The sequence below is a fragment of the Serinus canaria genome, chromosome 2 (assembly GCF_022539315.1).
Source record: "Serinus canaria isolate serCan28SL12 chromosome 2, serCan2020, whole genome shotgun sequence".
Classification (NCBI taxonomy): Eukaryota; Metazoa; Chordata; class Aves; order Passeriformes; family Fringillidae; genus Serinus; species Serinus canaria.
Window position 1 is genome coordinate 16,753,213 of NC_066315.1, and position 23,025 is coordinate 16,776,237.

Genomic DNA, 23,025 nt, shown 5'->3' on the forward strand with positions numbered 1-23,025 from the left:
TGTTTTCAAGACAACTTTAGGATGCAGTGTAGACATATATCACAGGATTATCAGTAATAAAATTAAGGTCCTAAAATGTATGTTGCTGATAACAATGAAGCAAAGAAGAAATTGCATATAATTTTACAGGAGTTACTCTATCTTATCAGGATCCTTGGAGATTCAAACTTAAACATGTTTGCATAGAAAAGAAACTGTGTGACATTTGCAGATTTTTTTGTACATTACCTTTAAGACAAAGCAGTGATCTGTAGGTGCCTTATATTTCACTTTGTGCTGATAACCATAATACACGTTCACATTCTCAAACTGAAGGAAGCATGCCAGATCCCGTGATGTCTACAAAAGAAAACCAAGCCCATCATTGTTAGAGCAAATTGAATTTCCATGTGAAACTCATTAATAGAACCTTTATCAAATGCACAAATGCCAGTGATGCTGACTGAAAATCAAGGATTAATTTTAGGTGTCTGCTTTCTTAAAATAAAAATTGGAAGAGGATCAGTACATATTATGAATGAGCTATAAGACAGTTCAACAGTTAATTTTGCTCTTGTTCTGGTTATGCTGTGCTTCACTGCTTTGTGTGGAGATTTTAGCTTATGTCTAATATGACAAAAGAGAACACCACAGTAATAAACTACACCCTTAAAATTCTGAGTGGAGAAAGAAGGTTTGGGGCTCTAAATTGCTTTGGGAGCTTGTTTTTCATTTGTACATGTAACAAAAAAACCCTGATCAGGATATAAATACATGTTTAATCTGTTTTGCTTTGAATTTCCTCAAATTTCTTGGCATCATTCCATTTGTTTATCATAACATTTGCTTGCTCACAATATATTGCTAAAGTAACAAGGTTTCCGTTGCTGGCATGTTTCTCAGTGATGAATTCTGCATACAGTAACTTTTGCAATGCTTTGTGTGGAAATGCAAAAAAAGCCATTTCACACGGCCACCATTGGCTAAACTGAGAAATCAGGAAATTGTGGGGGAAAAAAGGAAAAATAAAACAACAAACCACAAGCTCCCTCTACCCCTAAAAATGGGGTATGATATGATATGGGGGTATGTTATAATAGGCATATGATGGTTCTTGTCTCCTGTTCTCAATGATATTTTCATTACAATATGCCCTTGAGTTGGCTTTATTTACAAATTGAGTTTGCAAGTAAGATTTGTGGTGAAACACTTTCTACTAGATGCAGACAGGACTTCACTCTTTCTCCTGTCTCCGCTGCAGCTGATGATGCCAGAGATTTTGTCAGTGAGTGTGTGGACCTCGGTTTTTCAAACATCCTTAAGTTCCTAAATGTGCTCAAATCCATCCAGCAAAATGTGCTGTTCCTTTCCTTCAGGAACCAGGCAATAGTGATGAAGACCAATATGAATGCAGTTGTTATTATCTTCTGAGGAACAGATTTTTATGCAAGGGACAAAGGCGCTTAATGTGAGTATTTGGGTAATGTTAACATGACACAGCAATGTTAACATGACAAAGCAACACAATTAACAGAAATAGATTTTTTAATTATCTGTCATTCTGATGCTTTTGTTTTGTGACCCTGTCCATTAACAGCACGTTTTTGAATGGGATGTAAATAGAGCAACGCTGAAGAAAGAAATTAAGACAGCAGTGCTGACTGGTGCTGGTTTGTTAAATAACCCTGAAACAAAAAGCACCACTAGCGTGTGCATAAAATTATCTGAACGTGCCCCTGTATTTTCACTTTCACCATGTATTTTACAGCCAGCACAAAGTGCCATAGGTATGCCAGATGTCTTTGCTTTTTTTGTAAATACTGAAAGCAGGACTATATTGGATGAATTTTAAAACAGCTGCAGCAGCCGAAGATATTGTTGTCTGCCAACTGTTCATTTCTGTACCTCAAAGAAAGACTGCTCTGCCCACAACTGAATGATGTGCAAGGTGCACGTGCACTTTTCATGCTACCCTGACAAGGGATGAACTCGAATCATTTAAGGGCTTTAACTGAAGAGCTCTCCTGAATTCTACTGTAGTGCTTTGAGATGTTTAACATCCTCACAGCATCTTGCTCATGTCTCAGAGATTAGATCTCCACAACAGACATGTGTACCTCATCCTCAGCTGTTCCAGTACAGAGTGCAGTAATCACTTAGATCACCATTAAGCACAGACTTTAGCTAAGACTTGACTTTCTCTGGAATGGCTAGGACATGGGCATAGCATCCTTTTGCTGAAGGCTGTTACAGGTGCAGGAGCAAACAGATGACTGTGCTACCATTTTAAAGAGCTGTGACTATCTCCTAAAAAACTAGATTTGTTGTGGTAATATAGTGACTTTAAAGCACACAATTCCTAAAACTGCTCAGTTCTAGGCAGGGAGGTAGACAGGCTGTTACACAGGCTGTAATGATGAAAGTGTTAAACAGCTGTAACAGGGGACTGTGTTACTCCATCTGAGCCTATGTTTACAGCTTGTCACTGAAAAAAAAAAGCACTTCCCACATTTGCACTATGAGGAAAAGTCACTGGAACAGGTATCACTGGATGATGAAAAGAGGCTGAGTAACTCTCAGGACATGCTTGCCTTGCTTTGGCATTGTACTGCTGGTCAGTGTTGGAGGCATGGAAGGAAATGTCCAAGATGGACTTCACATTCGACTACTCTTAGACTTTTTCCACCCTAAGTGCCCTCTAAATATCATTCTAGATCCTAATTGATAGGATGTTGTGAGTACAACCTGATTTGAGGCATGAAAGCCATTATCTCAGGGTCAGGTAGAGTCAAAATAAATTGCTGTGAAAGCAGCACAACATCCCCTTACAACATATTTTTTCCCCTTTGTACTTTAGTCAAGAAATAACAGAAGAGTTACATTTCAAAGCACTAATACTAACAGTAAAGCTTCACCACCAGCAGCATTTCTAAATATGAAGCATTAGCAGAGCTGTTAGTGGTAAGAGAAGTGGTTTTCAGAGCACTAAAAAAACCCCAAAAACCACCAGTCCCAGAAACCACTGTTCCATAGAAATGAAAAGCCAGCTGCCCTTATGTGCAATACATCCAGTGCTGGCAATTCAGACTCTTTAGATATTTTGTAATACTAAATGCAAGTAAATTTGATTCAGCTGGGTAGATACTTCTGACTCACTTCTTTCTACACAAAGGACAGTCTTAAAAAGCCGTAAAAGACACAACACATTCTCTAGGTACAGATCACTGTATTAAGAAAGTACAGAATTTCACATGCTGGTTACTGGTGCAGAAAGTCTGTATCAAACAAAGTAAAATTCTACCTTTTTTTGTGACAAGAAATTAGTTTACTAGACAACGTTTTAAGATTTTCTTTCACAGGAAACCTACATAACAGTGAAGCATTTTGGCAGCTCACCAACAGCTGATGGGTGCTATGCTGTTTTTCTTTCCCCTCCTGCCTTCCTGAGGAGCACTATTTTATCAATGCTTTTATCTATCCCTTGGAATCAAAAGGAGAAAAAACGTGACAGGATTCAGTGACTGCATTCTAGTATTTGCACAAGTGGTGTAGTCAAAGTTGAATCATGGAAATCTCAGCCCTCTCAGATGCACCAGACAGTGTTCTTCAAATGTCACCTTGGGAGTTCTACACTTTCACCTCCATGAATTGTTTTATTGCTAAAAGGATTATTTGGCTTCCTGACCTTGGTTTTTCCTCTGGGTACATAATAAATTCCAGAAGCTCGTAGAAGAAAATAACGCCTCTTCCAGGATTTTTTTCCATCTTCTTTTAAATAAAGGGCCCCTTCAAGCTCTGGCACAATGACAGATGTCCCACAGAAGCTTTCCTGTGCAACAAGAATAATAATGCACAAAATAAATCCATTAAGCACAATCCTATCAACATATAGCAGAAAAATGCTCCCTTGAAAAATAAAGACATTTCTTGTGACAGTGAACATATGAACATGGGGAGTGCAGTCACCAGGGAGATTAACATCTTAGACAGGCAAAGGAAACTTTTCCAAGCTAATGCTGGGTGCTCACACACTGATAAAGAAGGCTTGCAAAACCTCCACCCCTTAGGGTCAAGCAAAAAACTACAAAGGCTTTTAACTAGATATAGATGTGCTCAGTGAAGGCTATAGAACAGAGTGGTTGATATTGTTGTTGGGTTTTTTCCTCTACTGCAGTGTTTATACGTTCTGTAGAGAAATACTTTGGTAGAGAGATTCTTTAGAGACTGCTTAGAGCTTTAAAAACAGCTCAATCTTTGCCTTCACTTTGAAATTCATGCTAGCCTTTAAAACACTATTTAAGTAGATATACTAATTGTTTGCTTGAAGGACTTACTGTGGGGTAATTTTTAATGCCAACACACTTATCATTTAATGTTTTCACTTGGAATTCACCAGGACTTCTGCTGGTTAACATCTGGTGCCTTCATGAGATGCACTAATTTTGAAATGTGAGTCCTTAGTCACCTGAGAAAAGCATTTCCTTTGTGAGCTTTTACCAAACTGCTTGCCTGGAGAACTGTAGTAATCTTTTCTTTCAAATAACTCTGTCGTTTTCTCTTTCAAGTGTACATCTGAAGGAAAACTTGAGCAGGAAAGCAAGAGATTAAACAGACTTTATGGAAAAGTGAGTGTGTCTTTTTCTGTTGTAGTACAGCTAAGAAGTTGAGAAGTAAATCCACTTCTAACCTAAAGATAACTGTTTGGTATTGATCAACCTTACTAATAATAAAAAGTCCCAAGGGCTGGCCTAAGAGTGAATACTCTGCATTTTTAATGAGGAGCAGCTGATGCAGAGGAAAGTCAACACATTAAACTCGAGATGCAAAGACACCAGTGATCACAGAACTTCCTGTTACACTATTTCCCACAAAGAACTACAAGTTGTTACTGCAGAGCAGATGCAAATGGTGGCAGAGTTTTGGTGACATTTGCATCAGCAGCCCAATAATTTGGCTTACCTCCAACAAAGCCTCTTTGTTTTTATCATTCATTTCTTTGCTTTCTTTCTTCCCCTTGTTCGCCAGGTAGAAATTCTGACAAAGACACAAAAGTTCATGTTCATTATGAAGCTGGCAATACAAGTAACTAGATTGCTACAAACTCACTCAATAGTCACTGAGTTTTTCAATACTGAGTACCAACCAGCAGGTGCAAGAGACAGATGCTTACAGACCCTTCTAACAGGTAAGTTTAATCACATCTGCTGCTCATAAATTTTAATTCTTTATTCTGAATATAATCCAAAGGTAACACAAGATTTTTTTTGCCCATGTCAATATGGCCTCCAAAAATTTAAACCAGTGGCTTATGTTTTTGGCTGTTTTTCTGGATCAATGAGTTTGGGTTTTAGCATTCCTATTTTCCTTGCTTCCTACATTATTACAGGTTGTAGAGAACCTAACATTTGATTGCATGCTGATATACAATGAATACAGTGCAGTATCAAAAGGCTAGAAAGCATTTTCCCTACAACCCAATCTGGTAATTTGCATGCTTTGTATCTCACACTCTGGATTTAACTCAGCTGTCAATTTTTAGTTAAAGTGTTTATATGCCAAAGCCTTTATCCAAAGTTACTACTTGCTACTTTTGTACCCCTGCTCATGCTCTTCAAAATACTTTTATGCAGCGAAGAAACTGTTCAAAAATCTAGAAGAAATCTGAAGAAGTGATCACCATGATAGCTTGGCACATGTCCTCCAGCCTACTGAAGATAAAGCCTGCACTCCTCTGTTTCTGTGACGCTGCAGCTGCCCTCAGAGGACCCAGTGCCTGCCTGCCCCACAAATAAGGGACCACAGTGCCGCAAGGACATGCTCACCCATAAGAACAAATTCTGCCACTGTTAAACAGCAATGGATGCAGATGGACCAGACTGAATCAACCTGCATTGTATAGATGGACAAAAGGACAGCACTTGGACTTATGTGCAAATTCTGACAAGTGGGAAGGATGCCAGGACTTGTGTGCTGGAGCATGTGCAGAGGCTTTGCTCCACAGCAAGCAGGGCCAGACAAGCAGAGCTGGCTGCCTGCAGACTCTAAGGCAGTGAAGGAAGCAGGGAGATCAAGGATGGAAGTAGCATTTGGATCCACGGCCTAGAGGCCAGAATAGTTACACTCAGAGTTCTTGCGGTTTACAGTTTTTCAATTTATCTGACTTTTCATCTCTATTTTTTCACGTCTCAAGACTATGAGAAAGTGACAACATGTTTACATGCCTAGAACTCTTCAACACCTAAACTGCAACATAAATGTAAACTTTACCAAAATACAAGTGAGAAGTGTGTAAATAAAGGAACAAGCTGTTGCCATAGTATAAGAAAGAAACAAACAAGCAGCAAATCTGCCTGCCAGTAGACCACATTGACAGCTGTGCAAGTTATCTGAAGTGAAACACTGTTCTTCCACACAACCACATCTTCTTTTCCAAGCAGTGCTGTGAACAGATGTCTGCCAGAATGCAAGCCTCAGAGCAGACCGTTTTTGGAGGGGCACCAGGAGAGGAAGCAGAAGAGGTCTGGATCTTAAAACCAGTTCTTTAAAAACTGTTTTCTTAGAAGTTCACTTTAAGTCAGGGGAGCTTAGAAACACAGACACCTGAATGTAGCCTATGCTGATGCCATGTCTATAGTGTGAGAAACTTTAAAATTCAATGCAATAGACAGTTATCCTAGGAAATGCAGCTAGCTTCAGACTGCCTGGACAGAATTTTAGTCCAAAGCTGTAGGTAAGCAAACACTAAGGACCACAGCTTCACAGTCACATCTAAAGACAATATTCAGAGTGGAAAAAAGCCAAAATCAGCTCAAAACAAAATCCACTTAGAAGTTCTGAGCAGCTGCAGCTCAGTGATCTGTGCATGTGCAACAGCTCTGTTTGACAGGCAGCACCACTGCAGCCCTGAAGCCTCAGAGGGCACTGCTAGGCTGGGCTGGGCCTCCAGACCTTGGGATGGATATGGAAAGTACAGGGACATGCAAGCTGTAAGCCTTCTTCTCTAGATCATTATAAAGACATAGTACAACCACTAAAATACACAATGAGGATTTATAAAGGTAAGTACACTGTCTCAACAAGGCTTGGTTCATCAACTTTACCACTAGTGGGGAGAGCATCCATCTGACTTAGTCAGCCTTCTGTGGATTGAAAATACAAAAACAAAGCTCCTCTGACTGCAACTGATTCCCATTCAGACATCTGGCATTTATTTAGCAGAATATTTAGACCACCCTGTACTGAAATAATCAATCCTAAAGAGAGAAAGTTTGTAAGGATATCCATGCTGCATGTCCATTGCCACAGCTTTTTCATTAGGGGCTCTGTCACCTAACCCAATGTTACACAGATGTACACTGCTGTCTTTCACCTGGCAACACACACTTCATTTATTACTGATTACCTCCTTTATGTCTCTTTCCTGAAATCTGGAAGGACATACATACATGTTTGTCAGTGGCTAAAAAACTGGGGAGCAGACTGAAGACTGTAGTTGTTTCATTACTGTGTGGTCTTCTATTTTTGAGCAGAAGCATTCATCCTAGAGGAGGCAAACCACATGTGTCCAGAGGAGGTCATTTCAAGTCCAGTAGTCAAAGGTCATGTTAAAAGGCAAGCTCTTTCCTGTGTGAGGACACCACTGGGAAATGCATGTTTGGTTTGGGATGTCAAGTCATTCATGGGACAAAATGTAGCTGCAGGGCAACTTCCTACGTATTTCTACAGATCTGAGAATTAACTATTTCTTATATTCAAAAGATAAGGCTATGCATACAACCTTTCCACTTAGGCACCCTCCTCCTTTCACATGGAAAGGCAGGTAAAAAAATAATCAGGGTGTATCTCTCTGTACTGTATAATGCTCAAACAGTGGAAGATAGAAAGTGTTTTCAGTAGGGTCCAAAAACATCTGTGTTGGCATGTAAGCAAAGCAAACCTGGATCATGATAAAACTTAACACCAATGAGAAAGTTTGATAGTGCAGTACTTAACTACTGCACTATCAAACTTTCTGATTGGTGCTTTTGCCTCTATACTCAAAAAATGAATTTTCTACATGAAATAGCACCTCTCTCACACCTTGTGGTTGCCACTTTTTCATTCACAGACCCATTCAAGTGGGAACGCAGCAGCAACTACTTGTTGCATGGCAAAAAACAGGTGCTCCAAGACAGCATGCTCCCTCTGCCTCCTCTTACACTTAGGTTGTATTTTTGCTTTCAAGCTCTTGAGACTGATTTCCCAGAAGATCTGAAAAATCCACAACAGCACAGATCAAACAGTGTGCATAAAACAAGGCAGCTGCTTCATACTCACGACTAGCTTCTTTGAGCAATGGTCTGCCTGCTTAGGCTCATCCAAACTACACCCAGTATGAGGCAAGAGCTGGCCAGCTCACATCCCAATTTAGATCATTGCAACTGCTACTCAATACAGCATGGTTTGTGCAGAAAAAATAAAACAGAACAAGGTCATATCTGCAACTCATATCATGGTGTGTCCCCTAGGAAACTGCACATTAAAAATATTAGAAGATGCCTATAATTGCTCTGAAGATCATAAAAGTAATAAAATACATGAAGCTAAAGGCGAGGCTCTTTTGAAATCCCCAAAAGAGAGAGAAATTAAGATTACAAAACAATGGGAGTACAGTGAAAAACACCTCCTTTTTCTCACTTCTATTTCTTTGCACTTTTGCCAGCATACTCAATAACCAGGTTGCTTTTAACCTTTTTATGTTTCCATCACTGGCTAACAACGGAGACAAAAGGAAAACCTTGATTCATAAATGTGGCCAAGCTGGTGAAAAACAAAAGTATCACCTGATGGATAGTAGATAAATATTCAAGCATGAAACTTGCTATAGCTGTCTTGTAACGAAAGATGTTACATATCCTTACTCCACCTCCTTCTGAATGCTGTTGAGAACTCTTGCTCTTCAGAAGAAATAAAATATCAATTCAGTGTATGGGTTCTCCATTGGAAGGTGTAGATTTAGGCTTTTGGCTTACTTACGAGGGAGCAGAAGCATAAAGTACACACTGTACAGACTTTCAATAATTGCCATAAATACTGTCCAATAATAAGAAAACAAACAAACAAACAAAAGCACATGTAGATGGCGTTGCCTGCACTCTTTGATTTTATCAAAAGAAAAACACAAGAAATGGAAGTTCATGCAAACAAGTAAAAGACAGTGTTCAAAGTGCGTGACCAGCATTTACAGCAAGGAGTTTAGACTCAGCTGCACCTTAAAAACAACCCTTTTCCTTCATTTTATAGTATCTTTTAGCTGAGAATTATTCTTTGAGATTTTAAAAAGAGGTGTTGAGACCTGACAACCCTTCCTTTCAAGAGAAAATCAGCATCACTCAACCACATGACAAAGCATCACCTTTCCAATGTTGTAAAGGTGATTTATTTTCCCATGTACCAGAATGTATTTTTGCTTCACTCTTTAGTCACAGACTTGTGATGCTCCCTCTCTGCAGATGAGTCACTTTCATGGAACAGTCTTTTACTGCAAGTTCCCTACAGGGTCTATTATATCACAGTGAGCAGAGGGCAAAAGCCTGCCTGGCTTTGTAGCAAGGGGGGCACCTGAGAATTTTATAGAAGCTTTTTCTAAAAGGTATTCCAAACAATTTGAAAAAAATATTTCAGAAACAAAGCTGCAGAAAAACTACCAAGTGCTGCATGACAAAAATTAGAATCTTCGAAAAAAAGCCACGGGCATTAACTGAGCAACATATTACCAGGATGTAGAGAATAAATCATGCATTTCAGAGCCTCAATTCCCCCTCAGAAAACAAAAACTTTTAATTAAGTGTTGTTAAATAGGTCTATAACTAGTTCCCAGAAAGAAACAATAAACATTGGCACAGGTCACAGACCTTCTTCAGAGGTCCACTTGTTTTAGGAAGGCATCTGCCCATCTTTATAAGATTTTTTTAAAGCACTAATTGTGTCCAATCTTTGTGATGAAAATTTTGTAATTTGTCTAAGAATAAACTGTAGCCACCATTGGAATTTGCCTCTTATTTTTCCCCAGAAAAAGATATGAAAGATAAAAATGGGTGAGATCCCCACAAAACCCTTCCAAACATGAGCATAAAATAAAAAAGGAATTCAGCAGCTGCACAGCATTAGCACCACTGGGTGTGTCAAAGAAAGCATTCTGCAATTTGTGTACTCCCAAAATGAGTTTTATGTGGCAGCTTTGACTGAGCCAGAAGGAGGCTGAATATACTGAGCACACAATCCCAGAGCACAAGATTTCAGTTTCTCTTTGGTTACACCATAATTTCGGTACGTAGTTAGCTAGGCAACCACACACCCTAACCCCCTCAACTCAGCCTTTTTTCTTGGTTGCCTGTTCAGAAACTCACTGCAGATGTGTATTTTACCATGTTTCAGTATTTAGTGGGAGCTCTGTGCACTGCTGATTCCTTTCTGCCACAAAGTGCTGATATGACTGTTCTATTTTCCCCACTCACAATGGTTGAGTTTACCACGCCTGACAGATGGTCAGACTTTATTACTGGCAAAATATTTCAACAGTGTGATAGCCACAACTGATCCAGTTTGCTCAGACTGTTCATTTTAGAGCTTATCACAGAGGGGCTAAAGCTCAGTGACTGCAGACTTGTCCAGATCCAGCTGAGACACAAGGACAGACCTACACCTTTGTGTGGTTCTGGATTAGGTCACATTTATTTCTAAATTTCTTTACAACCAAAATGCAATATTCATCAGAGCAGAATATTCAAAGTTTTACTTCCTGTTTGAGGAAGTGCTCAAAAACCACTTACCCAAATAACACTACAGTGTATGACTCAAAGGTGGAGTTGAACCTCTGCTGCTGGGTAAGTTTATGTGCTCTAGAAAGAAGGACACTTTGAGCCACCATATTGTATTTCTAAACCTGGTTTTCAGATTAAAAATCAACGTTAGCCCATGCACACTGCAGGATAAGTTTTCTTTCCCTGTTTGTGGATACTTATGTCAATGAAGAGAAAAGTTTCGTCTTTTCTGTAGGTTTTATTTGAAATACAGGCTCATTCTATAAAAACCCAACTTCCTAATGAGCAGCTTGGTGAGACTTGCTGCCAAATTACATATTTGACTTTTTTTCCAGCAATGCTGAATTGCTCATTTTTCTATTGCTGCCCTTAGGAACAAACCAGATGCTCAGTGAGCTAATAGTCAGCTGACATAGGGAAAAGATCCTGTGCCCCAGAATCCAGCAACTGTATGTTCCAGGATGTTTCTACACACAGCTTTGACCACATAACACAAAAAATACAATTTGTGTATACACCTATCTGAATAATTTGATGCAATTCAGTGTGCAGACCCTCCTTTACACAGCTAATGTGCACAAGTTGCTGATAACCCAATTCTCCTCAGTATAAACAAAATCCAGTAAATCCTCTGTAGCATTGAATATACCCTTTATGAAGTTTTATGTACAACTGGCAAAAACTGGGCCTTCAAGGAAATGTTAATGTTCATCAGCAGAAATAGTGTAGAAGCTGTAGTAAAAACAAAGGCCAGGTTTTTACAGCTGTGCCATCTCACACAGTTCTAAGAGCTGTACCCAAGCAGTGGCTTGTAGTGGAAGTGAAGTACATGCTCCAGTTTTTACCTTTATAGACAGGACTCTAAAACAGTATCAGAAAAAAAAGCAAAAAATTCTAATTTTCAGATCCTTGCATTTAAAATCCTGGTGGGTTTTTTGGTTGAAAGTGTATGTTTTGCTTTCTCTGAACTGAAAGAAATTATTAATGTAATAGGCAGCATGCAGACTAAATGACCTTAGTTTAGACTCTTATCCAAATACCATGCTGGCTTACCTGGGGATTTTTAAATAAAGCATATTTTTGACTTTTTTCCAAAAACAGAATCTTATTCTCAGTGTCTCGAGTCCAGTCTGATAACACTTCAACAACATTTTCATGGTCTTCAAAAAACCTTTCTGGAGAGACAGAGAAGATAATGTAAGACATTCAAACTGTGTCTGCCCTCTCCTGAGGCTGCAGAAATTCCTGTGTAAGAATGTAATCATCATCTGATGTTCCCTCACCCAGGGCTGGACAGCCCAGCACTCTTTTCCACTGCACAGATGGGTGCAGAACCCGTCACACACCACAGGAAATTGTGTCACATGAAAGGGCAAAGCTGCTACAGAAGACACCTTATATAGCTGTGCCATGCTCCTGGATTCCTCCTGAATCTCTGTACTGCTGCTTGAAGACTGCAAGGCATGGAAGCAGTGACCCACCAGGAGTAGATAGTTACACCCATGTATTTCACAGCTTTCTGCTTCTGATTGATTTTGGTTTTTTAAGGTTTGCAGTACTGCAAACTGGGGGATGGAAAAAGGGATATAGATAAACCTTGACTAATGAATTAAAAAAAAAAAGCAAAGACAATTTATTTGTCCTTTTACTTCACTTCTTTACAATGAAGATTTGCTTTTTGTCAGCAGGAATAATTCTATGCACTGAAAAGAAAATGTTTGGTTTTAAGCAACTGCATTTAAAAGCAGAAATAGCAAAGTAGAAAAAATACAAAGAGAGAACTGATGTCAAGATATACTGGTTCACCCAGCATCTCTGTAGTTAACCTTACCAGGGATATAAGAGACCTAATGTCAGCTCTGTCCCCTTCTAATCTGTTCTGAACCCCACTCCCCCACCCAGGAAAGCCACAGGGTGTGCTGATATTAGGTAACTTTGAAACCACTTCAGTTTTATTTAGATAACATATACAAATTGCTCAACATAAAACTCCTTTTAAAAGAAAAGGAATTCAGCATAACTTGACAGGTCATTTTGGAGTGTCCCAACCTGCACTTTTCTGCAAATTCAGTACTGGGATAGGGAATTCACCCAGCTCCAATTTTCAGCAGAATTTTGGCAGTTTCCTGGGAACAGCCATACTCCCATTCCTGTGGTCTCTGGTGGCCACATCTTCCAGTGGCCCAGACTGGCCTGGCATCAGAGGAAGTAACAAAGCATACATTTTGTAGGCTTTCTTTAACATTTGTTACTTTTGATAAGGGTTTAGCACATCCCATCCAACCTATATCTTGTGAATTAAATAAATTCACAGAATTCACAGATTAGCTTCAAGACCCATCTGCACATTTTAACACCAACAACATAACACTCCTCATTTAGCAACTGGTACTTCTGCAATGCACTGGAAATAGAAAGCACTATATAAAGCCCCAGTAATGGTTTGAAGGGTGAACAGTACCTTATAGCTCAAGGTAGGCATGAAACAATTCTCAGACAGTAACACTAATTTTTGTCACAAATATTTTTGTTCATTTGCTGCATCAGGATTTTCTTGTATGAAAAATGTTACTTTATCATTCTCAGGAGGGTCTTTTTAATAATTAATTTGCATTAAAAAAGTCATATCTGGATGCTTATTATGAGACTGTAATAGTCTTTATTGCAATAGATTCTTGTACCTATAGCCCAGTGTTACATCACCATCTCACTACTGAGACTGTGATATTTAACATGTATTTATTTTAAACTGTTGTTTATTTTATTTACAATGACAGTCTTTCAAAATAACCATATATGTAAGACAACCTGTAGAGGATCTTGTGATATAAAAGTAGCTTGGACCTTCAGGTCAGCAAGAATTATTTGCTGGTCAGATTTGCTCCTTAAAGTAAATATAATTTTATTCTCTTTAATACTAATGTGGAAAGCAGGGAGAAGAATGAAGTGCAGAAAAGTTCTGTCTTTGTGCTGATAGTAATAAAGCTATCTAGAGCAGCCAAGAAGTGTACTGACAAAAATAAAGAATGGCTCACATTGTTCTGATTTTGAACAAAATTAACTGCATGTTGCTGTGCACTGGAAGCAGAAGAAAGAACATGTACCATCCCATTCATATTGAAAGTGCCTTCTGCAAACAAAAAGGCTCCATCCTCAGCAGATCTGGACTTGGTAACAGATCACTGCATCAGGAGTTAATAGATTTTTCCTTTTTTCTTGAACCAGATACAAGTTTACTTCCTTTAGTATTTTTCTTCCGTCCTGGCTTTTAAAATAATTTTTATTCATTATGAGAGTAATTCCTTACTATACCAATACCCTAACACAAACCAAATCACCTAGCATTAGCTGGCACTAAAGTAGCACAACTAATTTTCACCAAAAGAATTCCATTTACCCCTTTGTTTGTAGCAAACAATCTCCTTGATACCTTCAGTTTTAATTGCATGATGGGAAATTCAAATATCTATCCAGATTATGCAGAAACACAAGTACATTCTTTTTAATGACTATGGAGATTCAGAAACCACATGTTTATTGTGATGTCATCCTACTACTCAGACATGTTTGTACAAGTCACACTGGACAAAGAAGGAGCAACTTTCTAAGACAGGAAAACACTCCAAAATTATTCAGTGACTTTTGTCAGATTTCTGGTGTCCAATGACATTTCCAGTCTTTTCTTAGTTAAGATAAGCAGGTACAAAAGAATGCAGCACCATTATCAGAACAGTTTGGCAGTAAATTTCTGCACCACTCTTAGAAGCAGATGAGCATCTCCTTGCTCATGACCAGCCAGGCTTTTTTCCAGTTATTTTTAAATTTCTATTGTTTAATTTAGCAGAATGACTACACTTGGGGCTCTTTTAAAGTGCAATATTGATCTTTATTTGAGAATTTTCCCATCTCTGCTGGAAGACTGCAAACTGAGAACCTTAAAGGTTGCTTGACAACTTCCCATTTCTCTAGGTCAAATGTGACTCTGAAAGGAAGTAGTGGCAATTTTCCTTCTCCTTTTGATGTCAATACCTTTTCAGGCTGGCAAATAAAAAGAAAAAAAAATAGAGAATACTGTGTTCTTAATGAAAGAAACCTTGAAGCCTTTCTCAAACAAGACTTATTATGTTGCACAGAACACTGTCTAAGTTTTGTTCAGCTGTTTTCTAGGACCTGGAGGCCAGGTTAATTACTCAGTCATAACTTATCACCAGCAGAGCTGCAGCCTCATCACAGAGCAGTGCCCTGTTCACAGCTACACTTAACAAACCGATTACCACAAATGAAGAACATTAGAAATGTCTGACATCACAGAGTCTTGTTTAATGACATTTGTTTGGCCAGTATGTAATACATGCCTGCTGACAACACTCCAGTACTGCACCCTCTCTTCAAAAAGTAGATTTGAGTACTGGTGTGTTTAGGTTTGTCATCACCTTGAAATTCACATGGCTCCTTCATTTTGTGTAAAATAAAATAATGGAAATGGTGAAAAGCAAGGAGCCTTCTGCAGATCCCAGCTCAGCTGAATGGACTCATTTCTACAGCACAAACACACCAAACATACTCCTTCAGCATCCCTCAGCTCAGTCTGTGATGTTCCAGCATCAGGGGACACATGGGCAGGAGAAATGTTACCATCTTTCAAGATTACCAACACTTACCTGATCTTTCAAGATTACCAGCCCTCTATTTCTTTGCTATGTGACTACATCACTCACCAATCTGGAGCTCTGGGTACATCTCATACAGACACCAGTCAACATTGCAGTCACAGTGGGTTTTCTCAAAGAGATTGTCCAGAACATCTCGTGCCACCTGGCGCTCATCCACCATCAGGGACTTGGTGCTGTTATCGTTCATGTGCACCTTGATAACAAGCTGAGAACAAAGGCACAGAGCAGGCACTTAATTTCAGAAGCAACAAAAGGACTAGTCTGAACCTGCTAATACAGATAAGAAAGATAAAGGCTGAAGGTTATTACTGCTTCAAAGGCATCCTGTCCCACAGCAAGCTGAGAGAATGACAGCTCTGAAATTTTCACATTATAATTTTCACCAAAATAAAGCTCTTTTCTCTGAAAGTAAAATTAGGCTTTGTCCTATGTATGATTTCAGGAAAGGTGAAATTGCTATGAAGAAAATGCAGAAGTTAATCTCTTCTCTAAATCTACTAGATGTGCAATTAAGGAAAATGCTTGATAGGGAAACCAAGTGCAAAAGGACAGAGCAACCTTAATGCAAGTTACAAATGTGGAAAATTTAGTTTTAAACAGAAAAAGAATGGAAGAATCTTGCCATGCCAACAAAATAATCTGAAATTGGATTGTAGTAAAATGGGCCATAGTCCAAATCAATAAGAAAACAGATGAGTTCACAGAATATGCTGAGTTGGAAGGGACCCATCAGGATCATTGAGTCCAACTCCTGGCCCTGCACAGGACAAGCCCAAGAGCATAGCTTCATGTGCCCAAGAGCATTGTCCAAATGCTTCTTGAACTCTGTCAACCTGGTGCTGTGAGCACTTTCCTGGAGGGCCCGTCCCAGGCCATTCCCTTGGGTTTTGTCACAGGCCACCACAGAGAAAAGATCCCCTCCTCTTCCCCTCATGACCAAATTAACTTAAGGCACTCATTACTTCTTTATATGGTGGAGTATTTGTTAAACAAGAAACACAGTGAACTTTCTTCAGAGAGGAACAATGCAAGAAAATGCTGAAGTACCTAAAATGTGATAAAGAACTGGAAGTACATTATAAGAAAGTACTTTAAATGCTCCATTAGTACTTAAAACTGTAGAATAATTCTCTACAAGGTCTATACATTGCTGGTGAGTTGGGAGGACACTCCATATTTTTGTTTAAATAGCTCTTTATCTTAAAATGTGTGCATAAGAAGCTTTGGTTCTGTAGAGACAATCTGTGTAAAAGGTCAGGTAGAAGCAGAGGTATGATCCCCACGAGAAAATCTACACTGTCTCTGAAAAGCAAAAACAAATGTAACAAAAGCCATGAACTTGTTTTGATTCCAATCCTTGTAAGAAGAATCTTCTGTAAAATAAGCATCTGAGCCCTAGTGCAGATTAAACAGGAAAAGAATGTTGTACATGCATAATCTAACACATTCAAAGCAAAAGAGGATTTATGTCTGGTTATAACTGACTGCTCAGAAACATGCATGCAGCTTCCATCTTCACAGAATCACCAAACAGCTGAGACTGAAGGCACCTCTGGTGGTCATCCAGTCCATCATTGCCCAGGCAAGCAGGGCCACCTAGAGACTGATGGCCAGGACCCTGTCTGATTGCTTGTTATCTTCTCCAGGGAGGAGGACTCCACAGCTGCCTGGGAAACCTGTGCCAGGCTCAGCCACCCCCCCAGGGAAGAAGTGTTTCCTGGTGTTCAGAGCCTCCTGTGTTTCAGCCTGTGCTGGTTGCCTCTGGTCCCATCACTGGGCAGAACTGAAGAGAGCCCAGCTCCATTCTCTTTGCACTATCTCTGAAGGTTTTTCTAGAGATAGACAAGCACCACACAGACCCCTCCCTTCCCTAGGCAATCTCAGCCTCTCCTCACAGGAGATACTCCTGATCATCTTCACAATACTGATCATTTCCATTGGGATGGAACTCTCTTGAGTTCGAAGGAGATGATCTTTAAATATTAACCAGATTTCTTGATTCCTTCTTCCGACTAGGAAGTTCCTCACGGGACTCTTCCAAAATCTCTGAAGAAGCCAAAGTCTGCTCTCCTGAAGTCCAAGGCTGTGTGCTTATATTTCACCATCATCCCTGCCCTCTGCTTTTAGTAAAAGAGAGAAAACCAGATTTCTTGACAATATTTAGTCAATTCAAGAATGAACCACAGTAATTTCATTATAGAGACATAGTCACAAGATTGAACCTTACTTCTTCTGTATGGTTACATATATTCATGGGGGGGAAAAAGCTTCTAATTTGTTGGTCTAAAATAATTTCTGTTATCCTCGTACATTACTACACTGCTGTGAAAAGATTTAGTAAGAAGACCCTCATCAATTTAATAGGGATTAGCTAAATCAAATGTATCCACTATAAAGAAAAGTTCAATACTCCTGGAATCAGCACATCATAAGTCAGCAACATTTTCATATTTTCATGTATGCTCTGCTTTCTCTAAAGCAACATATCAGAATAGTGGGTTTTGCCCCAACACTGAAAAAAAAAGAGGCAGTGCTTTCCAAGTCCTCTAAAAATTAAGTCCCTTGGCAGGTGCATTCACCCAGAGACTTCTCTTGAGGTGAATGGCAAGAGCTCCACAGAGTATCTTTACAGATAAAATATGGAAAAGCCTAGTCATTTTAGTAGGAAATTTATTATTAAGAAGAATGTTAACAGATATTTAGGTGGTAGCTCTTATGCAACATTTACTATTTTACGGCTCACCTTTTTAACTTTGGCTTCCTTCAATTTCTGCAATGCAAGTTTAATCTTGTCGGCTTTAGCCTTTGCCTCTAGTTCTTCCTGAAAAGACACAAGACACAAATATTTGGTATATTTCTTGTTAAGTAATCTCAGCAATTTACATCTACTTGAAAAAGGTTGTTGCTCAATATTTATATACAGAAGATAAAGCTTGTCACAGCAACCTTCATACACACAGATAATTTCCAGCCTTCCTTGACCTAAGATCCTCCAGCCAAAGCTTTGATATACAAGTCCAATGCTCCCTGCTGCTGCTCAGCCATATAGTTCTTACAGGATCTGTTCCTCAAATGCTACAAGAATGCCTGAAAACCCGACTCTTCTATGCTTCTGTACATATAGCTGTTACAAAAGAGAAGGTGAAGGAAGATCCAGCCCCAGTGAAATAGCATTGTGGATGAAGCTGCTTGGAAGAAAACCCATTTCTCATCAGGGTAAGAGAACTAGGATTTGTAGGATTTTACTGAAATCTTGGCTTGCAATGACAGCACTTAGAATTGGACACTCTGTGTTCAGTACATTAATTTACATGAATTCTTTGACTTGCCACGTCTGATCTCTTACTGCACAGATACTTACTGAGAGGAACACCTCCATTAGCTGGCTTTTATTCTATGAATGGACCTATTCATATTAACACAGACACAGTTACAGCACACAAGTCCATTCCACAGTAAGAATCCCAAAAATCTCAGTATCACCCAGCTCTCCTTTTACAGAGCAGCTCTACCAATATCATGCCTCTTTCTTAATAGGAATAACATTTGTGATCCAAGAAGACTCTGGATCCCCAGGTGCTAGGAATTTTAGCTACAGGTACCAAATGTAGTACTAGGTGCCTGGTGTTCCCTCTGTGATTGCTAGACAGATTTGGACTGCTCCTTTATGGCATCTCTCTTCCAGAACTCTTCTCCAGTCACATTTGGAGTTGGAAAAGCACATTTTGGACAGTAAGTGAATGTGGTTCCTGAGGCTGCCTTGGACTCCTCCAGTACTACTGGAAGGTTCAGTTTCTTTCCACCTTAACATCCCTGTTGCCTCTATTGAAGACTGTCTTGTATTTGCTTTTTTGCCTCTGCTGATTTTTGCTGTCCCTGTTGCTCTCTTACTTGCACAGTTTCCTCTGTTTAAAAGGGGTAGGATTTTGTGCTACACTACTCACAGGCTTCCAGTCAAGGACTGCGGGAGAAAGTTCCCATTCTGCTTCCATACAAGATTTCTGTTACCTTCAGCCTCTATTTGCTGCCCTAAAGTCATAATTTTTAGTGGTCTTCACACCAAGAGAACTGACTGCAACTCATGGAAGATGCACTTGCAAGAAACTAAGCCTACCTAAGCATTGCCATCACTTCCCTGTTACTGAGTTACCATACAATCTTGGCAAAGAAAGAGAAAGAAGGTTATCTTATTCATCCCAAGTTTTGGGGCATGTTCAACAGCAGCTAAAGTACTCCTGACTGACATCCCTCCTGCTGAACTAAACATCTTTTGTTTTATCACTGCTTCAAGCATGTTTCCTGTTATCAAATTCTCCACTATAAATATCATACAATCAGTTAAAAATGTCTCATTTTTTTTTCTCTGTAGGTGTGGAAATTTCAGTGCTATAGCTCAGCAGTGCTTAACTTAGAGAATCCAAAAAAAGCCTCTGTAGTGGAACACAAGCAGTTGCACAAAGGTGGCTGCTGCAGGGAGGCTGATGGTTGTTCCGAGGGAAAAGCTCACAGCCTCTCACACTATGAACCTCCCTTACCACTTCTGTGCAGCAAAGCAGGAAAAGCATCTTAACCAAATATGCTGTGTGGGTACCCACACCAAATAGGTGGTGTGGGTAGGCTTTTTGATGAAAATTTTAGGCAGAAAATTTCAGGCTTCATCTGCATGTGACCTGTGTTGAACAGAGTTCTCACATTGTATAATCTGTGCAACAGAGCTCTAACCTGACAGCCTTCTTCGTTTCATAAGCTTTGACTTTATGCATAAAAAGGAAATAAGCTATCAGATGCAAAATTTTAGCAGTATTAGAGAAATGCTTTGACATGCCACAGGATTTGTTTTCCCACTACAGGACCATCACCACATTTTCTGGATTTTAAAACAGAAGCACATAAAGTCATCATGTCAATAATAAATGAAGAAGCCTTATTTAGCTTAAGGGCAGTTTTAAAATGAAATATCAGGGTTGATGGAAACTTATGAGACAGCTCTATGCTTCCCCAAAAGAAAGGCTGTACTTCTTTATTTTGGCACACCTAAAGGTTAGAAAATAGGAGCTTAATATCATGGCTGCACTGGGAACTACAAACACTGTTCTTATTTGGCTGTGGATAACCAGAAGTGTTAAACACAACTTCAGCCTTGATTGGCTCAAGAATCACTTATCAAGAATGTGGCTAACAGGAACGTGGTTTTTGATGATACAAAATACATTGCACTTACAGATGAAATTCATTCTACTGAGAGGAAATGTCATGTCAAAACAAATACTAATCAAGACAATGAATATTAATTTGAAATTGATTCTTTCCATATTAATTTTTAATGGTTATTACCTCCATCATTCACACTGCAGTCTGTGTAATAGCCCTGTGGGCAATTTTGTGGACAGTAAGCCACAGTGGGTATGCCATTAGTATTTGAATACAACCTGTATCATAAAATGAGACAAAGGCTGCAGGACAAAGCTGAACCAATGCCTTAATAAGGAAATAAAGTACTGCTGTTATTCCTTAGAAATGCTTTTACAACCTGTTCCATCCTTCTCTGACACTCCCTGAATCTGGAAAGAGACCAGAATATCAGAGGTCAGTCTCACAGGAACAGTTCAACTGAGGGAAAAGTGACTTTTGGCTACATATTTTTTCATATAGAATTCCAGTTGTGTTTTGCAAGTATATACTCTTCCCACACTAAAATTTTGTTTGACCCTCGGGTAGTGCATGATGTCACTAATAAAGAATTCACAATGTCAGCTAATGAAGAATTAGCTCAGTACAACACTCAGTGGAAAGAAATTCATCATGGTTGATTTCAGTGAGCTTTAGATCAATAAAAAGGCTGCCTGGAAGAAAGGCCTGAGGGTCCATAGTCAGGCTCCTGCCCAAAGCAGGATGGCCACCAACCTTAGATCAGGTTTGATCATGATTTTGCCTACCAAAGCTTGGAAAACCTCCAAAGAAAGAGAATCTGGGATCTCTCTTGATCACCTGTTCCAGTGCTACACCACCATCTGAAGCAGAAGACATTTTCCTAATGTCCTCTCTGAAACTACAAAGCTACAATAAGTAGCTGTTGTCCCTTCCATGTTGGTGACCTAACACTACCATGGAAGAATCTGGCTCCACCAGCTTTGCATCTATCCTTCAGGTATGTTTAGGCTGTCATTAGATCACTCCCAGCCTCCTCTGTCAGACTGGACAAGCACGGCTCCCTCAGCCTGTCTTTGCTGGCCCCTGATCACTGCATGATGGCCTCTGGCCATTCCATCAGCCCTCTCATGGACACTCTCCAGCATCTCCACATCTAGAATGGAGTGCAGCATTCCAGCAGTGGGACCACCAGTGACAAGGAAAGGAACAATAACTCCTTAGTTTGCTGGCCATACTCCTCCCAACAGAGGCCAGCCTCCTCTACTGAGATGATCTTTCACTCAAGGTTCTTATTCACTGTGGTATCCAGCAGGATCCCCTTTTCAGCAGGGCTGCTGCTCAGCCTGCTCTTTCCCAAACTGTACAAATGGTTATTACACCCCAGGTGTGGGACTTTGTCCCTTGCTGGGTTTCTGAGAGTTTTCCTGTTCTCATGTTTGCCAAGCCCTCATGTTTTAAGTCCCCTTGCATTGAAAGTCTGCCTGTGATCTTTACAGTCAGTGCCCTTAATTAAAAGCATCTTCAGCACAGCTGCAGATGCTTTTATGTCATCACTCAGGTCACAGATGAAAATGTTAAACAATACAAACCCCAGTGCTGATCCCACTTGCTACCAGCCAGCAAACATTGACTTGCTAGCCCTTGAGCCTGGGCAGTCTCAGCCCACCTAACCAGCTACCCTTCCAGACCAGAAGTTGGGGCTTCCTTACAGATCACGAGTCTAAATCAAAATGGGGAAATTTTTGAAGGAAATGGATAGAACTCATCTTGATAGCACCTCTTCTATATCAGTCGTACTAGTTACATAAAATACTTCAGCTCTTGAAGCTGTTTAGCTGGTACTTTGCAAATGTTGATATTCCTTTCATACAGAAAGTTAACTAATATCTTTGAAATACAGAAAAATGGCAAAGCTTCTCCCATAAGTTTATGAGTTTCATTCTTCAAACAGCGTTTAAAGGACCTATGCATCAAATGAAGCTTATCTAGTGAATAATTTTTTTATGTCATCAGACATATCCAAAATTTTCCTATCCAATTTTCTGTTCCTTTTGTTGAATGTCTGCTATATGATTCCAAACAGCAGTGATGTTGAGGTGATTCATATTCAGCTCACGTGGGCTTTTAAACAGCAATGAATTGACCATGGTTTTAAGCAAAACTGACTGGCACTTTTCATGTTCCCTAAAATATTTCCATTCCCTAAATGTAAACATCTTCTCTCAATCATAATTACTGTGAACAAGAATACTGGAAGAGATATATTTGTGTATTTCAAGATTTCAAGATTCATTTTTGGGGGGGCTTCATCACTCTTTTAATGCCTTCTCTTCTCACAGGGCTGTGACAGGGCAGAATTCTCACATTACCTGCCTCCCTGAAACCCGATGTCAAAAAAATACTACAAAGACCACATTTTA

At 39.5% G+C, this 23,025-nt stretch overlaps 1 protein-coding gene across 1 annotated transcript in view; it reads right to left on the minus strand.

Moving 5' to 3' along the window:
• APBB1IP (amyloid beta precursor protein binding family B member 1 interacting protein) overlaps nt 1-23,025 on the minus strand; it is a 63,755-nt gene that overhangs the window by 20,838 nt on the left and 19,892 nt on the right. Inside the window, exons 5-10 of the mRNA XM_009085884.4 lie at nt 18,198-18,275; nt 15,500-15,659; nt 11,835-11,956; nt 4,939-5,013; nt 3,665-3,808; nt 229-339 (exon numbers count right to left, since the gene is read on the minus strand). Of these exons, the coding sequence (XP_009084132.1) occupies nt 229-339; nt 3,665-3,808; nt 4,939-5,013; nt 11,835-11,956; nt 15,500-15,659; nt 18,198-18,275 (690 nt within the window). The remainder of the gene's footprint in view (nt 1-228; nt 340-3,664; nt 3,809-4,938; nt 5,014-11,834; nt 11,957-15,499; nt 15,660-18,197; nt 18,276-23,025) is intronic.